Source organism: Prenolepis imparis, unplaced genomic scaffold (genome assembly GCF_030444845.1).
Source record: "Prenolepis imparis isolate NDT839.2.m4 unplaced genomic scaffold, iyPreImpa1.0 SCAF_1, whole genome shotgun sequence".
Taxonomy (NCBI): Eukaryota; Metazoa; Arthropoda; class Insecta; order Hymenoptera; family Formicidae; genus Prenolepis; species Prenolepis imparis.
This window is the reverse complement of record NW_028141159.1, coordinates 12,138,761-12,165,850: the sequence shown is the minus strand read 5'-3', so window position 1 is coordinate 12,165,850 and position 27,090 is coordinate 12,138,761. Positions and strand designations below refer to the sequence as shown.

The following is a 27,090-nucleotide window of genomic DNA, read 5'->3' as shown; positions in this document are numbered from 1 at the left end:
TTATTCATTTTCTTACATAAAAATTATAATTATAAAATTATATCTATACAAATTTCTTAAATTGCTAAATTGCTAAAAATTACACACACACACACACACACACACACACACACACACACACACACGACGTTTGTTCGTAATTTCTATAGAGACAAAAGATTATTTTACTTTTCTAATCTCTTGCTATTTTATATAGTATAAAAGAAAAAAATTTTTTATCTACTATATAATCTTAAGTTAATCTATTAGGAAAATTTTTTATATCGACGAAAAAAATAATCACATATATTATATTCCAACATTTTCAAATACTTTGGACGGGGTTGCATGAGTTTTCTCTATACGATCCACGCGCGGGCTTCTATTAGGTAGGACACTTTTGATATTCGATACACGGTTTTCGTCCTCAACGAATTGAAGATTGATTTTCCCCTGATCCTCGCTATTTTCGCCGCAAAATCTCGCGCTTTGTTTGCTTTCGTTGGAAGGTAAAGTTTCCAGAACTTCGGATGTCTTGCGAACGAAAATTCGCGCCTTAAACACCACTAGCACCACGACTATTATCATCAGGAATAAAATCATAGCCGTTAGGATACCCACGATCCATCCTAGTTTTTCATCTATATAAGACACATGAATAATTTTATCCTTATTATAAAAATGGAAGAAGAAATAAAATCTGATATTTCTTTTATTAAAAATGCTAGCAAACCTGTTAAAGTATTGAGCAACACGAGTGTAGCGCTTCCTATCTCGATGTCGGTGCTTTCATTCCTCAGAGTAAATCTGCAAGTCCACTTTCCTAGATCGGAATGATCTGGTTTGAAGACTAGTTTGCATATACCCGTGGTATAATCCATTTGCATGTTATGTCTGCATTGTTATAAAAATACGGAGAAATGTATTAGAAAAATAATATATTCGGTAGGAGATATATATACCTCGTTTTTTTTGCAAGCTTGCTAGAGTTCTGATGTATGTGAACGTTTGGAGCATGATTCCAATGACATTTGGCCTCTGATGACACAGCTCCGATCCTACATGCGAGAGTAACCATCTGATGAGGCGTAGACCAAACCGCGATAGTGACGGGCTCTAAAAATGATTGATATCTCGTAAATTGATTTTATTTTTAATCCTTATGACCTCAAGAATTTATTGAAAAATCCACGATTTCGATAAAATATTATTTCTGCGGATTTTAATTGCTAATAATGATATAACAAGTAATTTCTTTGCATTATCTTTTATATTAAAGATAAATTGAATTTTAATGTGGATTTTTCTTGAGGCCATCGGAAAATTCTTTTTGATCTTTTCGTCCCACTCACCAAAAGCCGCTATGTCTTCGGTGCAGATTATTCGACGAATAGACTACTTTGACCACCAATCACCGTTTGTGCATCGATGATTTTCGTGGTTTGACAAGTGCTTAAACGGCGTTATGTAGAGCGTGCTGATCTCGTATGCATTAATGAAATTGAAATCCCAGAAGTTATATATTATAAGCGCCAAATTCTTTTGTCAGATGTGCTCAGATTTTTATAAAAAAAAAATAAAATAGATATATATAAACTATGAAATAAAAATGAAATAATAAACTGAAATTTAAATAATGATTTTTATATTAAAGCTATTATGAGGATAGTAATAATTTATGCATTAAAATGTCAATTTTATGAAACGTAATAATTATGTGAATTTCTTTCTTTTTTTTTTCATAAAACTCTAAATAAAGCTTGAAAATTAGCGTTTGTAATATTTTTCTGGGAATTTATTGATTAATTATTACAATTTGGTGATACTCATTGTCAGTTAAGGAGAACTTTTCAGCTCTAATGTAATTAGTAACCGAGGATGGAAGTGAGAAGACCACTGTTTTCGCACTACCATTTATTTTTTTATTTTTTTATAGACAAAACAAAAAAAGTTTACAGCAACTCAGAGACACAAAAATTCGCTTGAGAACACGCGAATATTTCGCGGAACTTAACGATACTTAATGGCACATGAAGATTCATACACTCTGCAAGTAAATCGTCGTTCTAGTTTGGTCTGTATATACGTCATCTTTTTCTTTAGAAAAAGCAATACCGATATTAATTAAAGTACAATATTTTAATATCTTTACTATTGCATCGAAACTAATAATAAAATTTCCTAATTTTTAATTTTATGGACTCTAAATTAAATGTATTCAAAATTCTTCATAATGTTCAGATATTAAAGAAGAAATTTAAATAATTAAGAGATAAAAATAAAATATATTATTTCTAAAATATACGAAGCTAAATAAATGACGGAGCGATACACGACAATGTTTTTGTATTATATCGACCAACGAGCTGAACGAGGATTACTCGTTGTGGACATGAATTTTCTGGACGCTGAAAATTGTAACATTAAAAATTGTCTACTTAGCATTAAAGTAGCGGCTATTCATAAGTAATAATTGAGTATATATAAACAGACATATGTCTAGATTGGCTATGAATTAAAAGCAATAAACACAATGGACAAAAACGCGATGTCAACTTAAGAGGAAATGACTTTTCTATAATAAATAACATATATGAAAATGTGACGAGAAACGCAGTTTGAAACATGAAATGTGCCTGTGAGTAACTTTGTTAGATAACATCGTCAATCAACACTCATTTAGACAATTTCTTAATCTAATATTTCTCGCTTTTACCTAAAATACATACAATATGAAAAAAGATTCGTAGTTTGTAATTTTATTAAACTATCTACAATAATTGAAAAGCAAAATAAAATAAACAATAAACAATTATTATTTTATTATCTAAATGCAAAATTATTTGTACGCAATTTCGTTGAGAATATAAATAGAAAGGATATATGGCATTGCTAATAATAAATGAAAAATACAATGTGTCGATCGAGAACAAATGTGTAAAATAAGAAATCTAACAATCCTTTAATTTTTTAAGGACTTACCTTTAATTATTTTTCAACGTTTTTTCATTATATTAACATTAAATAATGCAATAATGTATTTAATTTTGTTTGAAATTTTCATTATAATAAACCTTTTATTTTTTATATTATGTCGCTATTATTAATCTTACTTATAAATTGAAGAAATTGTGCTGTTGACACGAAAAGAAGCTCTAGTCTTATCCGAAATTGTTGATCAATATTTGCATAATTTTTTAGATAAAATGTACTTAACACGTGTAATATACATAATGGAAGAAATGGAAGAATTATTGTGGCGATATCCGTTGCATAACAATAATGTGGATGGATGGATTACTAAGGAGAAAATCACAATAAATTGCGACTCGTGTGAAGCCTCCTTAATTAGTAGAGATACAAGAAAAGCTGACAAGATTGTTAATTCGTGGTTTATCACGCGGCGCACGACAAACCGATAAATCACGGTTTATCAGAGAATCGCGAATGAGAAACGGATGCGCCAAGACTGAATGAATAAGCTAAAATAATTTAATGCTAGTAAATGCAAATGCACGACAATATAATTAAGTTAAGAATGGATATTGCGTATTGTGGTAAAGCAGAGAATGATGACACATAAACGTATATATGTTCGAATATTGCAATCTATACGTATATGACATAAAAAAATGTACTTGGATTACAGTTTCTTTAAAAAAATATATATAATTGAGAAAAATATATATAATTGAAAAAAATATATATAATTGAGAAAAATTTATTCTTTCATGTTCTGCTCAGTAGAGATTTAGTACATCTATTTAAGAAATACATAATTAAATAATGCAAATATAATTTTGTTTAAATAGAAAATATTTAATTATATATATTATACATGTGTATGTATGTTAAAATTAAAGTTTAAAATTTTTGCTTTTACTGTAAACATTTTATCATCGTTATATCTTATTTAATTAAATTTTTATTTAATATAATACTGCTTTTTTATACTGAGACAGAACACGAAAGTTATTAGCTTAGACGTCTTAAACAATTCGGCTCTCGCAATCAGCATCGCGGTTAAATTAAGTGACACAATTTAATCAATAAAATGTGATGATCATGTGGTGTAAGATAGGTCTCGTACAGATATAATAAAATTACGATTATTTCTCTTTAGCACACACATTGGCTGCCTATATCGGCAGCCCAACAGCTTCACTCACAGGCACTCGCGCTTCCACCGCTAATCTAGCGATATGAAGCTTCATCGGCATGCAAGATTCATCACCTTCCATCCACGACAGTCTTCAGGGCGAGGATCCGCGATCGATATGGTATATACTTTCACTTTCCCTGTGAATTCTGGCCGATTGCTTTTCGCCGATATCGAACGCGGATCCTTTTTATCATTCAGAATATACATACAGATGTAGGATGATGAGTTATGCACAGTCTATTTTTCGATTGGACAGTTGAATATAGCCATATGTTGTAATGAGAGCTGAGTTATCAATGTCGTGAATCAATTCTGCAAACATTTATACCGATTCTTTCTTATTAGATATTAAATGCGCCGTGCTTACATGAAAAGAATAAACAAAAAAATTACAAGCAATTTATATACCATCTGTTAGCAATATCGAATCATGATATGTAATTTCTGCATAGTAAATAGCGAGATCGATTTCTTGGGACCAGGAAATGTATATCATCTGATCGCATTCGTTAATAACTTACTAATTTTGTTCGATAATGATTTGGCATCAAGATTTTGATTATTAATCCACTATGGCATGTGAAACCGTTCAATCGAGATGCTCGTGCCGTGAAGTTTCTTTTACCGCAGATTGCAAAGACGTGCGTCAGGATCCATGGCCTACACTTATGTACACGCACACGCAGCGACGCGTGCAAAGCTCACGTGCAGTTCGTCTTGGTGCACTCGCGATCGCGGTTGGTTGCGACAGTCGTCGCGACAATGCACAGGCCACGGATCCTAAAATATATATAATACATGTGTGTCCTACGATTTATTATACAAGTAACACTTATCGTAGATTGTTTTAATCGATCGAATGCAGAAGCGACTCTAGCCAGGCTTTGGGCGAAAGTGTTTCGAAACTCGACTCAGAAAAAGATGATTAACGATTTAAAAATGATTTGATATAAAAATGATCAGTAAGTCTGGCGACTTACAGATTAAGAATTAAGAACAATTACGAAAAATTAAGTATCAGTAAGAGAAAAATCTTCGATATGTCCAAGTGTCAATATACATATTGTATATTGTTGAATTGCCATGTCATCGTGATCGCTCCCATTATTTGTTGCCTGTCAATTTGAATCTCATGAGACAGATACCTGACTGGTCGGCTGTCTACGAACAAAGTCCTTCTACACGCGAATCATCCCACGCGAAAGATCCTTGTACACGTGACAGCTCGTCACGTGTACGCAAGATCCTCAAGTATTCCTATTGCACGCGAGATTCTTCTCACGCGAAGCGAAAATTTATTATAGTCCATGCAATGTATCTTACGCTCGATACGTTCAATGAGCCTTCTCTAATGAAACAATTCATGAACTTTACGTATACTCGCGCGGTATATCATATATGATTATCCGTTTCAGTCACGAATTAAACGTGCTGTTGAGAAATATATAAAAAAAAATTCTAACTAAATTAAAGTCTAGTTTTTTCGATGGTTGATGATGCTTCAAGAGTATTATAATCTTCGCACATTGACGCGACGCGCGATATGCGAGAACGTTTATTACAATAATTGAATGCTATACATTAAAAAGGATCTAAGCGTTACAAAAATTTACAAAAAGGATCGGGCAATGCAGAGTTAAAAAAAACAATGTCACCTCTAATTAAGACACGACTAAATATTCGCAATCTAAAAAAAAAGCAGACGAGCTCTGAATACAATTTTATCGCTGGCTTAATATTTTCAAATTTTCTGCGCTCTCCGAATTTTCGGCACTTGAGGATCCTTTGAAGATCCTTTTTAATTTACAGTACTCAATCGTGATTTACTACTACGCGATTTACCGAGCCCAAGCCGAGCGCGTCGAAATCGCGCGACGATCGATTAATGGTGCATCCACCCTTCACCGTGGCGGTGGAGAAGCGGCCGTCTTTAGGACTCGATGATACCTGGTTCGAGGAGACTCAGCTTCGCGGGCGGCGCGTCCGTGTAGTTCTGGCGACCGTGTATCCTGGCCCCGCAAGTCCACAGTCCTTCCTGTTCGGCGAGAGCGTGGCTCAGACGGACGCTGCAGTCTCGTGCCTCGTTGCCTGCAGCCGGAAATTGCTTCACCACCACGGTGGTGTTGGAGTTGACCGGGGTGAGCGACCAACGGCACTGATCCACCGCCGAGGATGTCACGCAGCGTAGCAGAACGCTACCACCAGAGGAGATCTGAATGTCCTGCGACAGCTCCGAGAACTTTACTTCGTCTGGAAGAGAGATATCAGAGAATCAGCGACATTAAAATTAATTAATATGTCAAATTGAGAAGAAAAGTATAGATTATACGCGAATTACCTTGCTCGAAGACCGTGAGTTTGGCGGATGGCGACGTTAGGACGGTGCCGAGCGATGCGATGGATACCTGACAGACCCAGTTACCTTGTTTCTCCGCGTGCACTTGCGGAAGATGAAGCGAGCAGTCGCGGCCGAGATCCCCGTTGCTAGGGAATTCGTCGATAACGACACTTTCGGAGTCAATGCCGTTTAATGGCTTCCAGATCCAGGCGCATTTCTCCACACGGCTGCTGGTGATGCACTTCAGTACGGATTCTGTGCCTACAGACACCGCCGTGTCCGTCGGCAAATCCACAAAGCTCACCTTAGCTGGAATTGGTCGTCGTGATAAAAAAATTGCACGAAAGACGCATAAGGTGCATTCGTTTGCATTTGTAACGTGATGGATTTTTTTTCTTTCGCGAGTACGTAAAAAATGCAATTTCCTCGATTTTCGAGAAATTTGTAAAATTGAAATTGAAGCCAAATAATAATAATTTTTTTTTTATTTTAACGCTTGATAGATCTTGAAGGCTTTTAGTTTTTGATTAACAGCGACGCGCTTTTCCAGAAATATCAGGAGATTAAATCGGATTCAATGTAATTAGCAATTACATTACGTTTCGCGCTGAAGTGCTACATAAATTAAGTGCGAAATGCAAGAGAAAGGTGAAATGTATAAAGGGAAAGTATGTAATCGAAACTTCAAATTCCGACATCGATGATTTGAATTATACTCCCGATACTTAATTTTTTCTCAAACGACTGCAATTGTATATTGATGCATAGTTTCTGCATTTTAATTCGACAGAGAGGCAAAAGTTTAAAATCATTACATTACCACTTTGAATTTTTTAGCTCAACATCTTACAGAGTTACACGTAATTTTTTCTGTACGCGAGCAATCAACTTTTACATCATCTCACGTTAAGACGTATCAATCAATTCGTAATCGCAAGAACGTCAACGTAATTTCCTTCGGTCGTAATTACAGCGATCGGATCGGACGCGCGATTACAGGGTTTCGGGCGTATTTATTTCTTAATTAAAGCGATCGTCGCCGTACCGGTAGGCAGGAGGCTGACAGTGGCCGCGGGCGCCGTATGCAGGATCCCGTCCGGCGTCAAACGGACTCCGCAGGTCCACAGTCCTTCCTCCTCGTACAGAATGTTCTTGAATCGCACGGAACAGTCGTGATCCGCGTCCTTGTTTGGACTGAACTTCTTGACCATCAGCGGTTCCTTGCTCGAGTTCGACGCCCTCCACGACCACTCGCACTGTACCACCGGCTTGTTCGCCAAGCATCGTAGAAAGACCGACTCGCCGGCCGCAATCTGAACGCCGCGCGACAACTGCACGAACTCGACTATAAAAGGGAAACGAAAGCTCTCTTGACGGGTTTTTGATGAAGAAACGGATCGCGTAGTACAAGATCAATCGCTGTTGTTGTAACACTAAGTTAATGCGACGTTGAAATATTTTTCGATAACAAATTCCCTAATAATTATTACAGAATCGTTGCAAAACTGATTAAATAAATATCATGATCATGATGAATTAAGAATAGATTATTATCAATTGTATTATTGAAAAAATTATTTTAATAATATCTTATATTATTAAAATAAAACTCTAAAGGCCAAACTCCAAAATATAGTATACATAAGATATATTATTCCTCTATATTTTCTCTCGAATTATATATTTCCTATAATTATTTATTATATAATTTTTTGCACGCGCAAAATATAAGCAAATTTACGTCAATATAAAGGGGGGGCACAGTTTAAAAAAAATGCTAACATAATTGATCAAAGTAGTACCTTCCGATATGAGAAATCGAACAGGAGTCGCCTGGGTGAATGAGGAATTCGGGTCGATTCGGGCACCGCAGGTCCAGTAGCCCTCCTGCTCCGGCAGGACGTTCTTGAACTTGATGCTGCATTCCGTGCTATCGTTACCAAAGGCCGGGAATGATTTCACATCGAGGTTCCAGGGCTGCGACTGATTCAGTTGTCTCCAGGACCACTGGCATTCGCGTACCGGCGACTTAGTTTGGCACATTATCTGCGCCGAGGATCCAGCCGGCACCTCGATGACATTCTGGTGCTTTGTGAACGTGATGAGGATACCTGAAACGTACGAATGCACCAGGTGCACTTCTCGATATTCCTTACGCAATGCGTCGTTTCTTTGCGCGCCATTCGAAAGTCGATCGAGATTTCGCGAAAAGAATTAAGAATCTTAATTCGTTAGAGATAATTATCTCCCCTAATTCTTTCAAATTAATTTGTATATACGCGACTATTTTTTACGTTCAGATTTTTTCTAATTTATTTAAAATTGATTTTTTCTCTAAAGGAAAATCTATTTATACACAGTAAAAAAAAAAAAAAATTGGTTAACTTGACTAAACCTTTCAACTAAATTGCTATTTTGTTAATTGAACATATATTAGAGTATTTAAATCAAATATACGTTTTGTTAGATTTAATATGTTATATTTAATTTAAATATTTCTATATGTTCAATTAACAAAATAATATTTAGTTAAAAGGTTCAGTCAAGTTAACAATTTTTTTTTTTAGTGTGTATGTTTCATATTACATGACTCATCCGAGATGATTATCAAAGTGAATTAAATGTCTTTCACTTTGGATGATTCACCTGGAATCATTATCAAAATTGAGTGCAAATTTATTTGAACGTAATCGCGAGATATTCGAAAAATATTAAATATTATTGACAATTAGACGTTAAAATTCTTAAATAAATATTGAAGTATAGTCTGTATGATAAACGACGATGTGACATTTTTTATCGAAAAGTACTTGATGTGGAAAATATATTATGACAGTTGGCACAATTGATGGAGACGAACAGCGATGTCAAGCGTGTTCTGTCACCAAGAATTCGAGGTCGTCCGAAAGCAACTGCGCAAATACATCGCGTTTATTCGCTATGCTCACGCGATTAAAATTCTAATCGAAGAACGGGACTATGGTTAAAACAGCTTTTCCTCCTAGGAATACCAGAAAACGTACAGAATGTCAAAAAAAGACAGCAGGATAACACATTTATCAAATTCTCAAATAATTTATCGTTTGCAAACATTTAATCGGAGGCTTAATTAATCATCAGTTTATCATAGATAAATAGAAAATAAAAATAAACGAGAAAATTTTATAACTACATTAAGAAAAAAATACATAATCGATGATATGCATACGTTGCTTTTTAAATAAATATCCTGTTAATTAGAAGTTTTCTCGCTAGTCACGAAAAGAAACGAAATAAAAGTTAAACATAATTGAATTTTTAACACCTAAAGGTATCAAGATAATTCGCAAATATTAAAGAGTGAAATTTGTGAAATCGAATTAAGAAATTCGAGCAAATTCTACCGTGATTGGCGTTGACGATGCTGAGCTTGGCGGGTTCGGTGCTGGTGAAAGGATCGTTCGTGGAGACTCTCGCCGCACAAGTCCAGTATCCTGTCTGCTCGTGTTTGGTACTGGAAAATCTCACGGAGCAATCATTGCTGTTGTTCCCGAACGCCGGAAATTGTCGTACCGGCAATGGATGAGTCGTGGGAGTCGACGTGGTTGTCGAAATCGTCGAGATCGTCGTAGCTGAAATCATTGAAAGATTCGAGAGAACGGCTCTCCGATGAATACTCAGCGCGTGATTACAGAATTATAAATATATATAATGGAAAGGGAGATAACATGATCGTCTATAAGACTAATTGCATAAATTAAAGTATTAGAGGAAGCTATAATAAAAGAACGATTTAAAAAAATGTCCAATTATTTTAATTAAAGTAAGAAGATATATTTGCTTTGCAATTAATTTACTATAAAACGTAATCAATCATTCAGAAGTTAGATCGTTTGCACGAGTTTATCATTGATGATTCTTCGCCAATGACCGCAAGTCACATATGAATATTCGTCAGGAGCTAATCGTAAAACAAATCAGCGAATGTCGCGCTTACTCGTAGAAACTGACGGGCTTTCACTGACATCCGGAAGTGGCAGGTGTATTGGCGGTAATGGCTGCCAGGACCACTGGCACTCGGCAACAGGATTAGCGGTTCGGCATGCCAACAGCACGGACGAGCCCAGTTCCGTTTCCGTGTGCTCCGGGATGTCGACGAACACCACGGCAATCGGTGGCGGTTTCGTTCCCGGCATTATATCATCCATGGAATGACCTTTCGCTTCGAGAACGGTAGTTGCTTCCGAGACATTTCCGATACCTCCGATCGTGCTCGTATCAACGGGCTCGTCAGCTACGGGAAGACCTAGGTATCAAATAAAAAAAATTGTAAATTACGAATTAAGTTTATAAACGACAAGTTGTTGCACGAAATATTTTTACTCGTGATGTGAAAGATGAAGAGCGATAAAAACTGAAGGTATCTAATCTCTATTTATAAAGACAATATAATTGTAAGAGGGAGAGAATGGGGAATTAAAAGAAGCTTATCTCAACATATTAAAAAATGTTTTCTCCTAAATTCCCTGACATAGACACTTTAATATCAAAGTCATATCAAACACTGAAATCATCAACGGGTTAAATGCGTTAATAAGACCAAGCCTGCGTGAAAAATCGAAAGCGCGGTCGGAAAACCGAAGACGCGAAGACGCCCAGCACGAAGAAGAACGGATATGTGGGACACGTCGGGCAGGAAGCTACGAAAGTCACGTAGACAATCGCCTTGCGCGTCGCGCGTCTGTCACCACATGCAGATAGAATCAGGGTCGGATCGATAGATTGAATCGCGGTAGGAATCGTTTGTGTCTTCGAGAACAGCTTTATTTCCACATCAAGGCTATTTGCGGGACTGAAAAAATTTTATATTATATAAGAATCGCTATGATGCAGGCCTCACATATATCGCACAAGTTATAGCTGTTCAAAGACATATATTTACATTAATATCACGTGAATTAAACGGCTTGCAGGTGAAGTGAACAAAGATTTAGCCCGAGGCGTTGTAAATTAAATAGGTTAGTTAATTTAAGTTAAAATTGATATAATAAACAAATAAATTCATAATCTTATATAAATTGTTGATAATATAAATAGTTATATTTTTTATATACATACTTTTAACAATTATTTTTAATAATACAGATAAATCTTATAAATTTGTAGTAAAGCAAATATATAAACTTTTAATTTTAATTTTCTAATAATGCAACAATTAATAATCTTGTTACTTAATAAGTTGTATTTCTTTTAATCATATTTTTTATAATTAAAAAAGATAGAAGAAAATAGCGATTTTTAGGAGATAGAGGAATAATTGCTCTCGACTTCTAAATTAAATCGCATGGCTAAAAATTGTTAAGTTCCTTGAAATTAATCAACTTCTAATAGCTATCTTAGATTCGTTCACCAATCGTCGAAGGAAGAGCGCCCCTGCGATCCATCATCGCACGCTTTCTACATGGTGGGTATGTAGTACGTGCACAATTATATGCCCGAAGTTGGTCCTTGGTATTGTCGCGTAATGTTCGCTAAGCTAGCGTTAAAACCGACGCCGTCCTTAAGACAAGCGGAATTGGTCGCTGACACTGGAAGGTCGTTTCCACTTTACATTGACACACTGAACCGGCGGTTTTATGGCGCTACGTGCCGATCGACCTGATTAGATGTCTGATCGGATGTCGGAATTCCCACATAAAAATTCCTTGTCGCAATCGGGCGTTGCACCAATTTCGTAACAACTATAATTCCTTGCGAGATGGAGATAGCTCTTGAATGAGGTAAATCCGCACGACGAAAGTTTGCAGACAAGTTAGAAATATTAGCGTATTATATTGTGAAAAATATCGTGTCTTAGAAAAATTATTATGACATCAATCTCGAATGATAATGGACGATTTATTCGTAATTTGACAGAGAAAGTTATAGAGTAATTTTTTCTATTTTTTTTATTTTTGCATATTTAATCTCTATATTTTTAAAATATTCCGTACTATATTTACGCTTGCTAAACGTACGATAAAATATAATTTTTATTTGTTTTTACTAAGGATACACTTCGCAAATTCGTTATTAGTTTCATTACTCTTCGCTGGCATCTTACTTTCCCGCTTGTTTATAGAACACGATTAACTCTGCGGGGAGCCAACCAGGAATTTTTGGCCAGAGGAAGCGTGTACGTTCCACTGAGTTACCGTTAACTTTCTTACACTTTCTTTGACAAATATACTCACAGGAGGAGTAGACTTAATACATCGAACAACAAGTTGGTCACGTACGAGTATTTTCAAAATTTGATGTTCAACAAAGACTTCGGCAGGTTGGAACAGGTCCGGGATTTTTCGTGACAGAATAAGAGTATATCGTGATTTAGTAACAATGGGTGATTAGAAACAATGAGACCCTAGAAAAAGGATGAGTTAAAAAGTTTATTTGCCAGATGTAGAATCGATCGGTTTAGCAAAAATAAAATAAGCTTTCAGAATATTTCTAATAAATCTTGTTTTGTAATTAAAAATGCAAGCGATTACGATGCATTTTTGAGACCAGCTCGATTTCGTCTTTTTAATTAATTCGCTTTGTCATTTTTTGCGACGTACAATTTAATCGTAGTCAATATGTATAGTTTTAATGAAAAATATTTTTTAATGAATATACGCACATATAATTAAAACTATATAATTGCAGCTACAGTGAAATTAATTAATAGAAATATTGGATCTAACATTGTTTAAAAGTAGGCCAGAAGAAATAAATTATTTATTTTGAAAGTATAACATGCACAAATAGAATTACAAAAATTTAAATATAATATAGTATATTTTTTATTTTAAACAAGAAAATTTTAAAAATTCAACTTTCGATTTTTGTGCGACGTTAATTTCCCTACAGATGTATTCTTTTCAAAATTACCAATTCAAATATTGCCATACGGAAGATCGTTAAAGCAAATATAAATCGTCAGCTTGTATGAGTCAGAAATGTGCGTGCTTTAAGTAGTTATCTATGCGTGAATTATCTTCTGGTATTGTTTGACGTGAAGATTTAACTAACGATAATTATAGAAATTATTATAATTATTACGAAAGATGCGCAGTAGCATAATTATGACTCATTTTTATTTAGGATAAAACATCGACATTAGATACTGATCGACTACAAATCCTATTGTGACAATTTATTAACAATATATTAATTTAAGTAAAAAAAGATGTATTGACAGTTGCTTTTTTGTATAGCTAGATATTTGATAGCCAAATCTGTGTGATAACTAAAATTATTATTAAACTGATTGATTAAATTAAAATTATTGCCGTGATGATAATAATATAATAATTGTCATAAATAAGAAAATAAAATTAAAATTAAATTTAAGATGTTGTGAGATTCATAGGATGAAATTCTGTTCAATATTAGTTTTTTTTCTTAATGATATATAATGTCTCGTTATTGCAAGCGTATTACATCATGTTTATGTTACAAGATAATCATGTCTTTCCGATGAGACCTTCAGCTAGCATCACTACAAAGGAAATTCTTTGAGGAAGCAATTCTTCTATTCATCAAACTTCTTGCAAGGTTCACACAGCATTGGCGGTCCAAATTCAATAGACTTTTCGTTTGGAAGTTATTCGAATTCTTTTAATAATCGAATTATAAGACAGCTGTTTTCTGCGAGATGTAAAATAACTCTTTGACGTCTTGCCTCTTGTTCTCTGACTCGAATAGGTTTTAATTGGCTATTTTAAAATTCTTATTAAGCTGATTGTTATATATACATGGTAACGAGTAGTACATCTAAGACATCTTTTATTTTTTTTGTCGTGTATTGAGAACAGACTTTCTACAAAAAGAAAAAAATGTACAAACTGACTGTACAGGGTGCATAAGTCGCGAAGCGGTTTGAAACATTCATAACTTCTTTGTCTTTTAATATATTTAATATTTTTATTTTTTTTTATATAAAATAAAGTTTATAAAAAAGAAGTTTTTTTTTTTAAATTAAGTGTGAAGTATTATGTCACGTAATAACGACCATTTTTAACTTCGTAAAGAGGATTATTTCAAGTCCATTTTCTATGACATCTCTAAGGATTTCCATATGCGCAGTTAAAACCAGAATTTATGAAATTCATCAAAAATGTTTCTCAAAAGCTTCATAACAAAGCGATATAACAGAATAAAATTATAGCTTTTTAAAATTATAACTAATTTTCTAAGTATTTTCTTGAATTATTAAAAAGAAAAAAAATTAAAAATTAAAAAATTATTAATATTTCAAACAAATTGCTTCACAATTTATGTATCACCCTGTATTTATTTTTGACAATATATTATCAATAATTCATTTTTATTAAATTTATCAGCATCTTGTGATGTAAAAGCAGATATTCTTCTTTCCATATCCTAGTCTTTTTACTTAAAATAATTATCTAGGAATTCTAAGATTGTTTTTTTTTTATTCAGTTTCTCGTCTCTCTGCAATCAACCTCGGAAATGCGGTTGCAGCTCTTCGATTTCCTGTCGACGGATCGACCCGGCGCGAATATTAATCGATCGCACCGTTACCGGTCAGACCCGGAGATCCATTGTCGTCACATTCGCTTCCGCTCGCGAGATCATTTTTACGAGTTATATCCGCAATTCCTTCATTCGCTATTATGCATATTTAAATCAAGGATATTGCTCGTAGATCTTTTCATGATCGATTCATAGCGATAGTGATCTCGCAGAATTCTTACAAACTTTTTGATTATTTCTTCTCCCTCTTTGTCTCTTTGTCATATTTTTAATATTTATTTTTTTATTAATTTTTGTTTAAACATTTGGATAATATTAATTTTTTTATTTCGCATGCATCTCATTTATCTTAATTTTATTTCCCACAACATTATTTACATATAATTTTGTGTAATATTTTATGACACTAGTTTGTATTTCTTTGTATATCTCTCCTGGTCTTTTGTTCCCAATAGTAATTAACTGATAGATACTGACGGATAGTAATTAACTGATTTGTCTCTTTCTTTCTGTTCTCCCTCTCTGTCTTTCTTTTCATGCACTGCTGCGTTCGCGTCGAGGTATGTGCACGTCCGTTTTTTATATTTGCACGGCAGTGACGACGTCGACGCCTTGAAACCTGAGAATTCCGTAAACGGTGAGACGTATGTCTGATGCGAGAACCGAGCGGATCGTGTCAAGGATATGCAGGAATGTGCATCCTTCACATCCGCAGGATCGGCTACTATTTTATGTTAATCGCGCGAACCAAATTTTTCTCGACGATATCGTTATGAAATAGTGGTCTCTATCTACAATTCCGTGTTTTGTTTTCTGCATTCCTCATTTTTTTTTGTTTACCATTACCTAACATTTCAAAGAAAAGATAGTTTTCACTTCATTCTTATGGAGGGAAAGACTCCCTCACTAATATAATTGCAATTAATGAGTATAGGATCATATATATCGATTTTCTTTTATTATGACATTTCGAAGTCATCCTTTTAATGTGACAAATTAAATACAGAAGAAACAAAAGAGGATAAAATTATATATTATAAACAATCGAGATGCTGTTTATTTAAAATTAGTCATTTAATATTTCGAGTATAGTAAAACCTTGTGCAAAAACGATAGATAATTTATGTGTCACTGTATTTCATATAAATTGCACAGCTTATTTCCAACATTGGTGATACTAGCCGGCTCAATGAAGCCCGATCTATTGACGCGTGACGTTTGACTAACAATAAGCACTTACTACACGTGTTCCCGATGAGCATCCAGGTTATGCATTGCTCAAGTCTCTTCATATCTGTTCGTTGGATAGTCGAGGGCAGATTGCGAGTCGTGTATAAACCGTGATTTACCTCATTATACCCGTAACGTCTAATCTTTTCCGCAAAAACATCGTGCATGTACGAATCGTTATTACGTCGTGCACTCTGGTCTCTATTCTGCTTGACAAGATATTCACTTTTATTCAGTTTCCGTCATGTTTTCACCTTTAAATTCTGCTAATAGTTTTATGTGTTCATCCTCAATTCTTTTCGATCTTCATTCATATATCTAATTAATTCATTTCTTGTACACGTGTGTACATATAATTTTGAGAAGCTTATTTTCCTTGTTGCACAATATATATGTGTTCATGCTCAATTATGACAATAGAAATGTAGTTATTATTATGATGTAAGGTACATTTTTTCATCTATCTCTCTGACGTATCTCTCCGAGATTGCATGCGTTTCGGTAACTGTTATCCAGTTTTTATTATACAGGACGGGGAGGAACAGTGGCGATGAAGTTTGAACGTAGAATGATAATTGTAGCCTATTCTTCCCGAGTTTCGGCGCTCCTCCAGGACTCTTTTTTTTTTTTTTTTTTTTTTTTCATGCCTTCTCGTAAAACATGCAGCGTCTCGATGCGGCGCGCTGCCGGCCCCAAAAGAACTGGTTCTCCCTCCGGGAGGGTGGTTAAACCCGGTGCAATGCGTGCATTTAGTGAAACATCGCGCTGGAATGCAAACACGTGTGTTGGTATGGGCTGGGAAGAGGGTGTGTGCGGCCTCAGGACAGAGAAGAGAGAAGCCGCGCGCCGGAATTCGTACGAATTCCTCACCGCCCCCCGGTGGCGGGATGCATTTTACGGCATGTATAGCGTGATGCACCGGCCTATGAAGATTGTTCAGGATATTTCCAAGACCGCGTGTGAAACGCAACACACGTGATACACATATCTGCATATAAAATATATATACTTTCTATATAATTATTATATCAAAAATAATTTCAAGTGTCTTGTTCGTATCTTACACTTGCAGTTGCACAGATATTTTCACTCAGAAATGTGGTCTTCTATTAGGTATTTCAAAAGATTTGAAGGTTGTCTCATTGACCACTAATGACAAAATAATTTGTATCGTCATCAATTTTGATATTATCTTATGACATTATTAATTATTCAATATCTACGTCCATGCGTGTCCCCTGCATTCTAACATCTTACATCTGTAACAATAACTGGCTTATGCAAATAAATATTTATCGGCGAAGAAATTGCGCGCTTTGGATAGCGAAAATGGTGCACGCGACGAGCTGCGTTTCGCTCTGATTCCAACCGCGTGAGAGATCTCGGCATAATTTCGCTTCGTCGTAACGTGTCGGGCGAAAATCGCACGCTGCCGCTGATTTGTTATTCCGGCGACGCGCGGGACGAAAGTGAATCCGTTGGCATCGGGCTAAGTAAGGCCCATTCAGATGGAATAATTTACAAACACATCGCGTGAGTCGGCTCGAGTTTAACTAATTTTGAAATTTACTTTTACATTCTATTTTTTTAAATCAATTACTTTTTTTACATTTTATTTAAAAAATGATTCCCGAAGTTACCCCATTCGATGAATACTTTTTTTATATTTTATTTGTATTTTTATATTGCAATGGATTGCAAATAATGACACAAAATTAGAATATTGCAATGTGCAAATAATAGGTATAAATTATTCAAAGAGGTATACATATACATTTCGTGTATAATCTCTCTTCATAAGAAAAAAGCAATTTTTGTATTCAGCGCATTCCTTTTAAATTGCCCTTTAAATTTGCAGCCGTGCGGCTACTGGCACATCGCCGCACGTGCATCTCCCGAATTGCGTGCTGAACTTGTTAATGAAATACAGCCGACGTGCATACGGCGAAGGAGAAAAGAGATCCCGAAACACAGATCGCGCATGCAAGAGAAGCTGGTTTCACTTCCAAGGTGTAGATCCACTGAGGCACATAGAAGTAGACTTTAACGCTAGGAAAACAATGTCGAATTGAAGTATACTTTCTCTACTAGTGTTGAATTTTCAATATAATAGAGAGAGCGACATTTAAAAATATTTAATCTATAAAAAAGTAAATTTTTTTGAGGGAATAGAGTATGAAGAGTAAAATGAAATCTGAAATCAATCAATCTTGCTTTCTTCTCTCGCATCGTTTCGATGATATTTCCCGAATATCGAAATATTTGCTTTGTAAAAATATTGTAAAAATTTCAAAAATAAAATTATCATGCGTCGCGAAATATGATTTGTGAAAGAATATAGATTTACTATTTGTAATAATTAGTAATGTGATCAATATTCGATATCAATATTCCAAGTATGAATAATAAACAATAAATTATAAATATATATATATATATATATATATATATATATATATATATACTATATATAGTATTAAAAAATTGTAATTTTAAAAATTTGTAAAATTATTATGAACATGCACGCACATATGACTGTATTAAACATACCTATTAAAAAACGGATGCATAAAGAATAAGAAAACATACAAAAAATTACATGGCTGATATTATCACGCTTACTATGTTTGTTAACGTCTCTTAATAATTTCAAATAGTAAAAGCAATTAAAAGCGAGAGGCATAAAAGTATTGTTCAAGATGATCCTACGCGGACATTGAAATTACATAATCCTATAAGAAAATTACACTCTTGAGGAACTGGAAAAATGTTATATATTACACATTATAAAACATTTTCTTTTTGTTTAAATTACAGAAATAATTAATATAGTATCAATAATAATCAACATCAAGATTTTTGGAAAACATAAAGCTTTATCATTTATTGCAGATATTGCTGACTAAACTAAACCAAAGAAGAAATGTTAAAAAATATTACTAAATACGATAATTATTTGAGATAAAATCGACAATTTTTTATTAAGAGTTATTACTAATTAAATTTTCAAAAATAAATATTCTATTTCTTAACTTTCCAATAATTCTAAGTATACTTTCCCTCCTTTAACGATATATAATTTAATTTAAAGTTTACGTATTAGAAATACACATAAAATTAAAATTAAAACACTACAATATAAATGGATGAAATCTTAATAATTCCAAGTCCCCAATTCTTCAAAATCTTAAGCTATGTATATCGTGAATAATTTTTTGAAATCTCATATAAAAGTATATTCAATTAATTTAAATAAATTGATTAATCTTGAAGATTGAGTCTCCAACTTGATTACACTTGTCATCGAGTGGAAAGAAAATATTTTTTCAAGAATTCTGCACTCGAATAAAGAACAGCACATCCTGCGTTATGTAATGTACATTAATTTCCATCGCCAGTCCCTGTAATCGCTCAATTACGTAAGTAATTTTCAGCGAAGCGATCAATTGACGACAAATTTCTGTCATTACATACAACTGATATCCAAGCGGTTCATATGACGACAAGTCGCATTGTCGATTTACAGCCGCGTTTAGAAATGAGTATCGATCGCATCCTATCATCTAGCCCTCTATTTTAAGACGCTGTGCTTCGATCGGATATCACAAACTATATATATCAAGATTTGATTTTCGCCAATTAAGATGCAAATGATCGGTCGTAATTTGCGGATGATAACAAGCGTTATCAAGAATACGTTTAAAACTTTAGAAGCTCCATTATATTATAGAAAGTCAACTTATATTCCTATAATAAAAATTAATTATACTAAATTGTAAAAAATATAATAATCCCTTTTTTTTAAGTTGTTGAAAATTGATATAAATTAAAAAAAGTAGAAGTATAAGGAAAAATTAAGATAGAGTTTGTTCCTCCGCAAAAAAAGACATAGACGCAGCAATTGTGCTTTCTTAAAGCGTGTTTTTTATGATGGTCTCTCATATCTTTGTCGTTTTAAATATCATTTTATTATTCATTATTATTATCATTAATTATTATTTTCAATTTTTTAAATAAATTGCAGATGTCTTTTTACAGACTAACATTAAATCTATAATTTGAACTCTAATGATTAATTAGAACGATTAATAATAAACGTCAGATTGTACTCACTCTGACAGACGGCGCCGAGAGCCAGCAAAACGATCCAGTGGGTGATCATCTTGGAGAAGGCGCGGAACGTCATCCGCGGCAACGACGGTGCATTTATCGCTGCACGTGAGCGACAAGCTGTGGCGACGACGGGACGGAGACGTCCGGGTTGTTGCAGCGTGCGATGCCAAACGTCGTGGCAAAACGCACGTGTTGTACTGCCGTTCACGTGCTAGGCTCACGATTTGCACCTGCGATAGCGCGATGACGCATGTAAGGGCGTCCCCCTCTTCGTTCTAGAGATTACGCGTGTTCTATGCACTGACTTGGATTTCTGGTTACCTGACTACCTGGTCAGGTGTTGGATGCTCGCGATTTCGTTAACCGGTCGTTCTTGGAAATAAAATTCTTGATCTTGAGGGATGAAATGGGCGTCGAGACGTCGCGAAGGGTTTTTTTATCAGATTCGCTATATCAAACGGATAATGGAGAATTTTACGTTATTATAAGCATTTATAAACATTGTTAGCATGATATCATTGTACTATCTGTCGTAACACTTGAACAAACAGTCTAAAATATCCAATTTTAATATTTTTCTAGCAAATTCTGATAATTATAAAATTGATTTTGTCTTAGAAAGAAGTTTGAATGAGTCATCTCTTATGCCTTTTTAATATTCGATGAAAAATATAAAATACAATAATGGAACACTCTATATAAATAAAATCTAATGTTAAAATGAACGGGGAATTATTGAACAATTTATTCTACATAAGTAGAATAAATGAAAAATGTTTTTATTTTTTATGTGCATTTAGTCGAAGAAAAAAACGCAAGTATTGCTTTCATTTCGTTTTCCTATTTTTTGTTTGCTTAAGACATGTGTTGGATTTTACTAAATCTATTTATACGATATCTATGCATATAAACTTTTCTATGTATAATATATTCCACGATAGAGCTTGAAAACTGTTCTATCGAAATAGATCTTTACTCGTGCGAAGGTGGTGATTTATGGAGAGATCGATAGAAAGAGGGCAGTACTGCACTCAGTGCTCTAATCTTTTGCATGTGAAGCAAGATTAATTGTCCTAAACCTCTTTACTTTATTGCTTCTTTAGATATGATTTTATTTTATCGCGCAAAAACAGTTGAGAGAAACTTTTCAGCCTTCCAACGCATATATTATTACGATAAGAATTTTATTACTTTTTGTTTCGTCATAATATTTTATATGTAATATTTTATCTAACAGAAAAGTCAATAATATTGTATCTTAATGTTAGCTCGTGTGTAAATTTGTTTTCAAAATAAAAATTGGATAATTTAATTTATTGAATTTTATTTATTATGTAAAAACTGAAATTTATATATTTTCTGTAATTAAATATTATAAAATAATTAAATGCAAATTAAAAAATAAAATAAAAAAATAAAAGTATCAAAGAATATGAACCTAATGTTTTTTAGATATATAGTTTTCACTGATTTGTTATTTAATTTAAGTTTAGCGTTGCTAATTTCACTGTCTATCATTAGCGTTTTATTAATCAAGATTTTTTAATTTGTTATTTTCAGTTTTTGTTGACGGAAAATAAGTTTGATATCACCGTATTTGTATAGGATCAAGAGTAATTCCATTTTTAACATAATCGGTTTTACTCGTATGTAAAATAACATATAGTTAATTATTGCGTTGTAGTTTCTAATTAGCATAAAATGGAGTACAAAGCAATTGCAAATAAGTAATCGTCTAAATATAATGCCAACTTTAAGGAAATCCGCGTTTAATCTGCATTTCCTTGAACTTTTCATAGCTAAATGCGAAACGTCAATTAACTATATAGGTTTTGATTCATCAAATTATAAATATTTCACAAACAAGAATGAAATATATCAGTTTGCAGAAGTATCGCAGAATTCTTTAAGAATCGACCGATATATTTGATATCAATGATTCAATTAATGATTCTTAATTTCCTTGTATTAACATCTCTTCGAACGACTCTAATTCAAATATAAATATTCAAATATATATGTATATATGTTGCTTGAATCGTAAAATAATTTGATTAATAATATTCATAAGTGATTTATAAATTATTTAAGCCTTTTTGTATAGATTGAATTGATATAGAAATCGTGTAAAAGAAAAATATTATTGTAATATTATGCTAAAATATTATATACATATATTCAACAATATATTATAGAGAATTAGAGAATAAACATAATTATCTACAAATATTCGATTACTTGTTTATCAACACATATTTAAAAATCAATATTTAAAAGATAAATTTAAAAGATAAAACAAAAAACAAGAAGAGAAGGAAATAAATTAACCCATATTTATACAATCTATGTTTTTGTATAAGGAAATTAAAAAGAAAATTAAGCATATTTAATAAGTGTTAGTATTTTCTTTCTTTGTGAGAGGGCAATAGAGGTTTTTCCGACGGGATACACGCACTTTCTGATTCATCCTACTGCATTCACTGGCAATCGTTTGTGCCACGCGCATACATCTCGATCGCTCACGCATCTCTATTAACGTAATACTGTCACCGGCTGTCACCATTATCGCACGCGCGAATACCGTACATTAAATATCTTCCGTTCGTGCGCTTTTCTCTCATTGCATTTTATTTAACGACAATATCTTTTACGCAACGCAAGCACATAATTTTGCGACTTACGCGTGTTAGCAACAATATTTATTCAGTATCGCCCTTCAGTGTAGCATCATTAATTTATTAATGATAATTAATATGTCTTAATCCATCAAAACATCATCTAGAAAATGTTTTTTAGCATATGTATTGCATACTCGATAGTCATGGTACATTTACATTTTAAAATCATTAATTAACTAATCATGAGAACGATATCTCTTATCAAAATTATTGATTGATAAATTATTAGGGCGTCTTCTTAAATTCTATTAAGATTTCTGAAGACTCTCAATTTAAAATATCATCTATAAAATTATTACAAAAATTTCTTCCCAAATATATCTTGAGATACATTCTTTATACTTTGTTTCAAACTCATAAACTAACTAATTATCTTGACAATTTATGATTCTCCTACTTTTCTCTGGAAATATTCTTACTGCCTAATAATGCCAGCTATAAAAATCCTATAAAATTTCTTCGCATTTCCCAGTTTCTCTCAACATAATTTTTTTACTTTGTTTTGAAATCATTATATTTAATGAATAACCAACACAATCTTTATTCGATTAAAAATCGACAATATCTGAGTATAACACTATATTTCTGATCATCATTACTCACTGTATTCTCCTATTCTGTATTCTCCTATTCTGGAAGATATTACTCTTTTTCTCTCGATTGATTAAATATAATATTCTCTATATTATAAGTAATAAATGTTGATATTCGCAGGGTATTAGCACTGAGAATCGTAGCACTGAATTCTCCGCAAATTAAATAGCAAAACACGGATTTCAAACGATGCAAATGTTGATTCTTCGCGCCTGCTGATCTTCGAGTATTCAAATTATTCATTAATAAGTACAGACGTCTATACATAAAGCGCATGTACACCAGGCACGACTTCAAGATTCGTAAATCTTATTGTTAGACGAAAAAAAAGAAAACGCGTTATTTCTGTCGATTTCGCGCCAGAAGTATAGTGGTACTCGAATTTTTCACTGTCGAATACGCGTATTCGCGCAAAATCTATTATCTGAAGTATTTATATACTGCGATTATAAATACAGGCAGAGGGTTGCGTTTTTTCCACTCGAAGTTCGAGTATCTTTTTTTTTAACGAGATTTATTAATTATTTATTATTCCAAGAGTAGCGGGTATTTTCGCGGTATCCGCCGCGGTGCGGAATGTCGCGTGCTCGCGGAATGGTGCGCCGACTGCAACTGTAGGAGGCGAGACGCCACGGTCTCGATGATGGTCATCGCCGGTCACAAGTGGGGGTCCAATGTTACACCGGGGGTACGTGCATGCCGTGGGAGCTCGAGGGGGGCCCCTACCTGTCTACCTTACCTGCCGACTACTACGGGGCCCCTACCGAGACTCGTCACCCGTGACTCCACCTCCCACCTGAAGGCCCCCATGGATAACCTGCGCCGAAGGGAATAGCTCCTCGCGAAAGACGAGCCGCGATAAGGTGTATCCGCCCGGCGAGGAATTCCTAAGCGGAGCCGCGTGCGGAATCGCTCTTGGCGCCCGCGCCAGGCTTCTCTCTTTAACCCGTTAAACGATTTTTACGAGACGCCAGTAGGTTTTCGGGATAGCTTTAATGCGTTATCGGCGATAAAAAGATGCTTCATAGAGCAGTGTCTTTTGAAAAAGGTGTCAGGCAGCCAATAAAGATATGATGGTATACGTCTAGTGATAAGTATACAAATAAATAGAAGAATGCTCTATTTTGGTTAAAATATAGACTAAAATATTCGAGAAAAGTAGAAAAAATAGAAAAAGAGGGAGAAAATAATTAAATTAATTAATTTCTGAGATTAATTCAAGTATTGAGATTCGTGAGATGAATTTTTTCCATCAGCTCCAAGAAAGGAAGGGATATTTAGCTTCTTCTAATAGTTTGTCTAAAGAGCGCACCCGGAAACGAGTAACGCGCACATAGATCGGATCTTGCCTTCGATCATGGCAAAGGCTGTGAAAAAAAATCGCACATAACAGGATGCGTCAGATCTACGAGTATGTATCTCCCGATCGAAACGGATAGCGTATTGCGAAATCATATTGCTTTCTGTGACGGTGATGTTCATCCCCGCGAGGCACGATAGACAATAATGCGCATTCACCATCACAGAACATTAATGCAATAACGGAACTTTTATTACGACTCGCCGCGGGTGATGATTAAATAATAACGCGTCTCGAAAGAAAATGAGTAATGCGCTTAAATCGTTTATTTGACCTTTATCGGCTAATAATGATCAAAAAATTGCTTATGGAGGAAATATTCTTAGATGATTCACGCGATGATTCCTCATATAAAAGCGTTCGACGATACCGGAAATAAAAACATTACATGTAAGTGAGATTACTAGAAGAACTGTTAATAAAAATGTCGTGACAATGACATCTACCATTATTCAATGTTAAATGTCAAATAATATCACAGTATTAATGCATTTTTTTGCGACAAGGCAATTGACTGGATCGATGAACGCGCCGAATGTTTGATCGATCGCTATATTGTATCCCTTTCTTAGACGTAGTCATACTTAGCTCTGAATGTGAGATACACCAGGTCTTGCAAAAATTTCAGAGAGGAAGAAAGAGAAGAAAAAAGGAAGAAAGAGATACCCGATTTTCTTCAATTCCCATCGTCGATGTAAACTTAAGTAGATCGACTTGGACCGTTGCCAAGTTTCGTTCGTATGAGATTCTTCGACGTGCAAGTTCAAGGCTCGCAAGGTGGTACGGATACCATCAAGGTCACCAAGTACGCGAATACCGTGATTATGATCAGCGCAAGTAGCTTTCTCATTGTCGGTCGAGATCTGACATAAGTGCATCGCGCGCTATCAAAGTATCCCGAGCGCGATCGATGCTCTATAATCGGCTTAATAACACTCGGTCATTAGGCAGTGAGCTGCGCTGAGAGAGTTCACATGTGCATTCTCTCTTTTTCTTTCTCTTTTTCTCGCCCTTCTTCGGTGCATTCGCTCTGCACTACTTGATTGAGAGAGAATTCTTTCGATTTCCCTGGCTCGGATCCGCTTGAATTACTCAATGGAATTAGTCATCGTGCACCATGAGTCACATCGACCAAATTTTCTGTCACGACCGCAGGTAGGTAGAAAATATCTTTCGAGAGGAACGGAATTTGCGCGTCTGAACTACCTAGCTACCTTTCGAAATCGATCCGTGAGTGATCACGTTCAGCAAAAAGCTTTGTTGTAAATAAAAACATTTTTTAAATAGTACTTCTTTAATTTTTTTATTTACAACACTTACAATCCGAATATTTACACGGAATAAAAACTATATTCGCTATCAACTTATGTTTCATATTATATTCGCACGAAGTGATAATAAAAAATTTTTTATAAGCCAAAAAAAGGAGAAAAAATAAAAATATTCTGCATTAAAGAATTAAAATGTGTTTAAAAGGATACAGAGCCATGAATATTTTTAGCAGACATACCTCTAACGGATTTGAATATATAACTTGCGAATTGCGAATATTTTAATAACTAGAACAATTTGAATGGCTTTCGAAGGCTGAGAATTGCCGCGATGGAAAGAATAAACGTGCTCGTTAATCGTCCAATGGATACGAGCCGGATACGTATGAACACATATTTCTAATTCCACGTAATCGTCCGTCACGTTTTTAAACAAGGGGGTACGTAATCACAAGATATATATCGCGTTAGTATAACAAGGCAACTATTTCGAGGCCGCGAGTCGGAACGTTTGTTTCGCGAAACGGAAGGCGGCTCGTTCATTGCATCGCTGGAGCATCGTGAACAATGACCGTGATAAGGTAGCCAGGTAGTATCGATCGTCGTTGGTAATTATGCGGGCCGAACCCTTCACGGTGGTACCATCATGTACCATTTTAACCCACGATTTAGCGCATTCTTGTAAACACAATAACGACAATAAAATGGTAGATCAAATTGTCGTAAATTATTTCTTTTTAAACGAAATATGGCTGTTTTCTTAAATAGTTCTACCTGTCACGTGAGCTTAATAAATCTGTATTCTATAAATTAACGTTATAAATTAATCAATCTAATACTCAAAATATAATTACTGTTTGAAAGAA

At 34.3% G+C, this 27,090-nt stretch overlaps 1 protein-coding gene and 1 long non-coding RNA gene across 4 annotated transcripts in view; one reads left to right on the top strand and one right to left on the bottom strand.

Moving 5' to 3' along the window:
• Positions 1-27,090, top strand: part of LOC145932736 (uncharacterized) — a 122,403-nt gene that overhangs the window by 38,227 nt on the left and 57,086 nt on the right. The window lies entirely within an intron of this gene.
• LOC145942477 (uncharacterized) lies at positions 68-24,226 on the bottom strand. 3 transcript variants are annotated; one of them, XM_083051092.1, is made up of 12 exons: positions 23,603-24,226; positions 20,627-20,769; positions 20,322-20,551; positions 10,456-10,764; positions 9,863-10,090; positions 8,282-8,590; positions 7,525-7,824; positions 6,480-6,788; positions 6,089-6,391; positions 942-1,095; positions 713-873; positions 68-620 (listed from the first exon to the last, which is right to left on the bottom strand). In XM_083051092.1, exons 3-12 carry the CDS (start codon positions 20,392-20,394, stop codon positions 289-291), a joined length of 2,478 nt encoding a protein of 825 aa, XP_082907218.1. In that variant the 5' UTR covers positions 20,395-20,551; positions 20,627-20,769; positions 23,603-24,226; the 3' UTR covers positions 68-288. The 3 variants fall into 3 exon arrangements, with proteins under 3 accessions (XP_082907218.1, XP_082905781.1, XP_082906592.1); XM_083049655.1 differs by having other exon boundaries at positions 20,322-20,769; XM_083050466.1 differs by lacking the exon at positions 23,603-24,226 and having other exon boundaries at positions 20,322-21,672.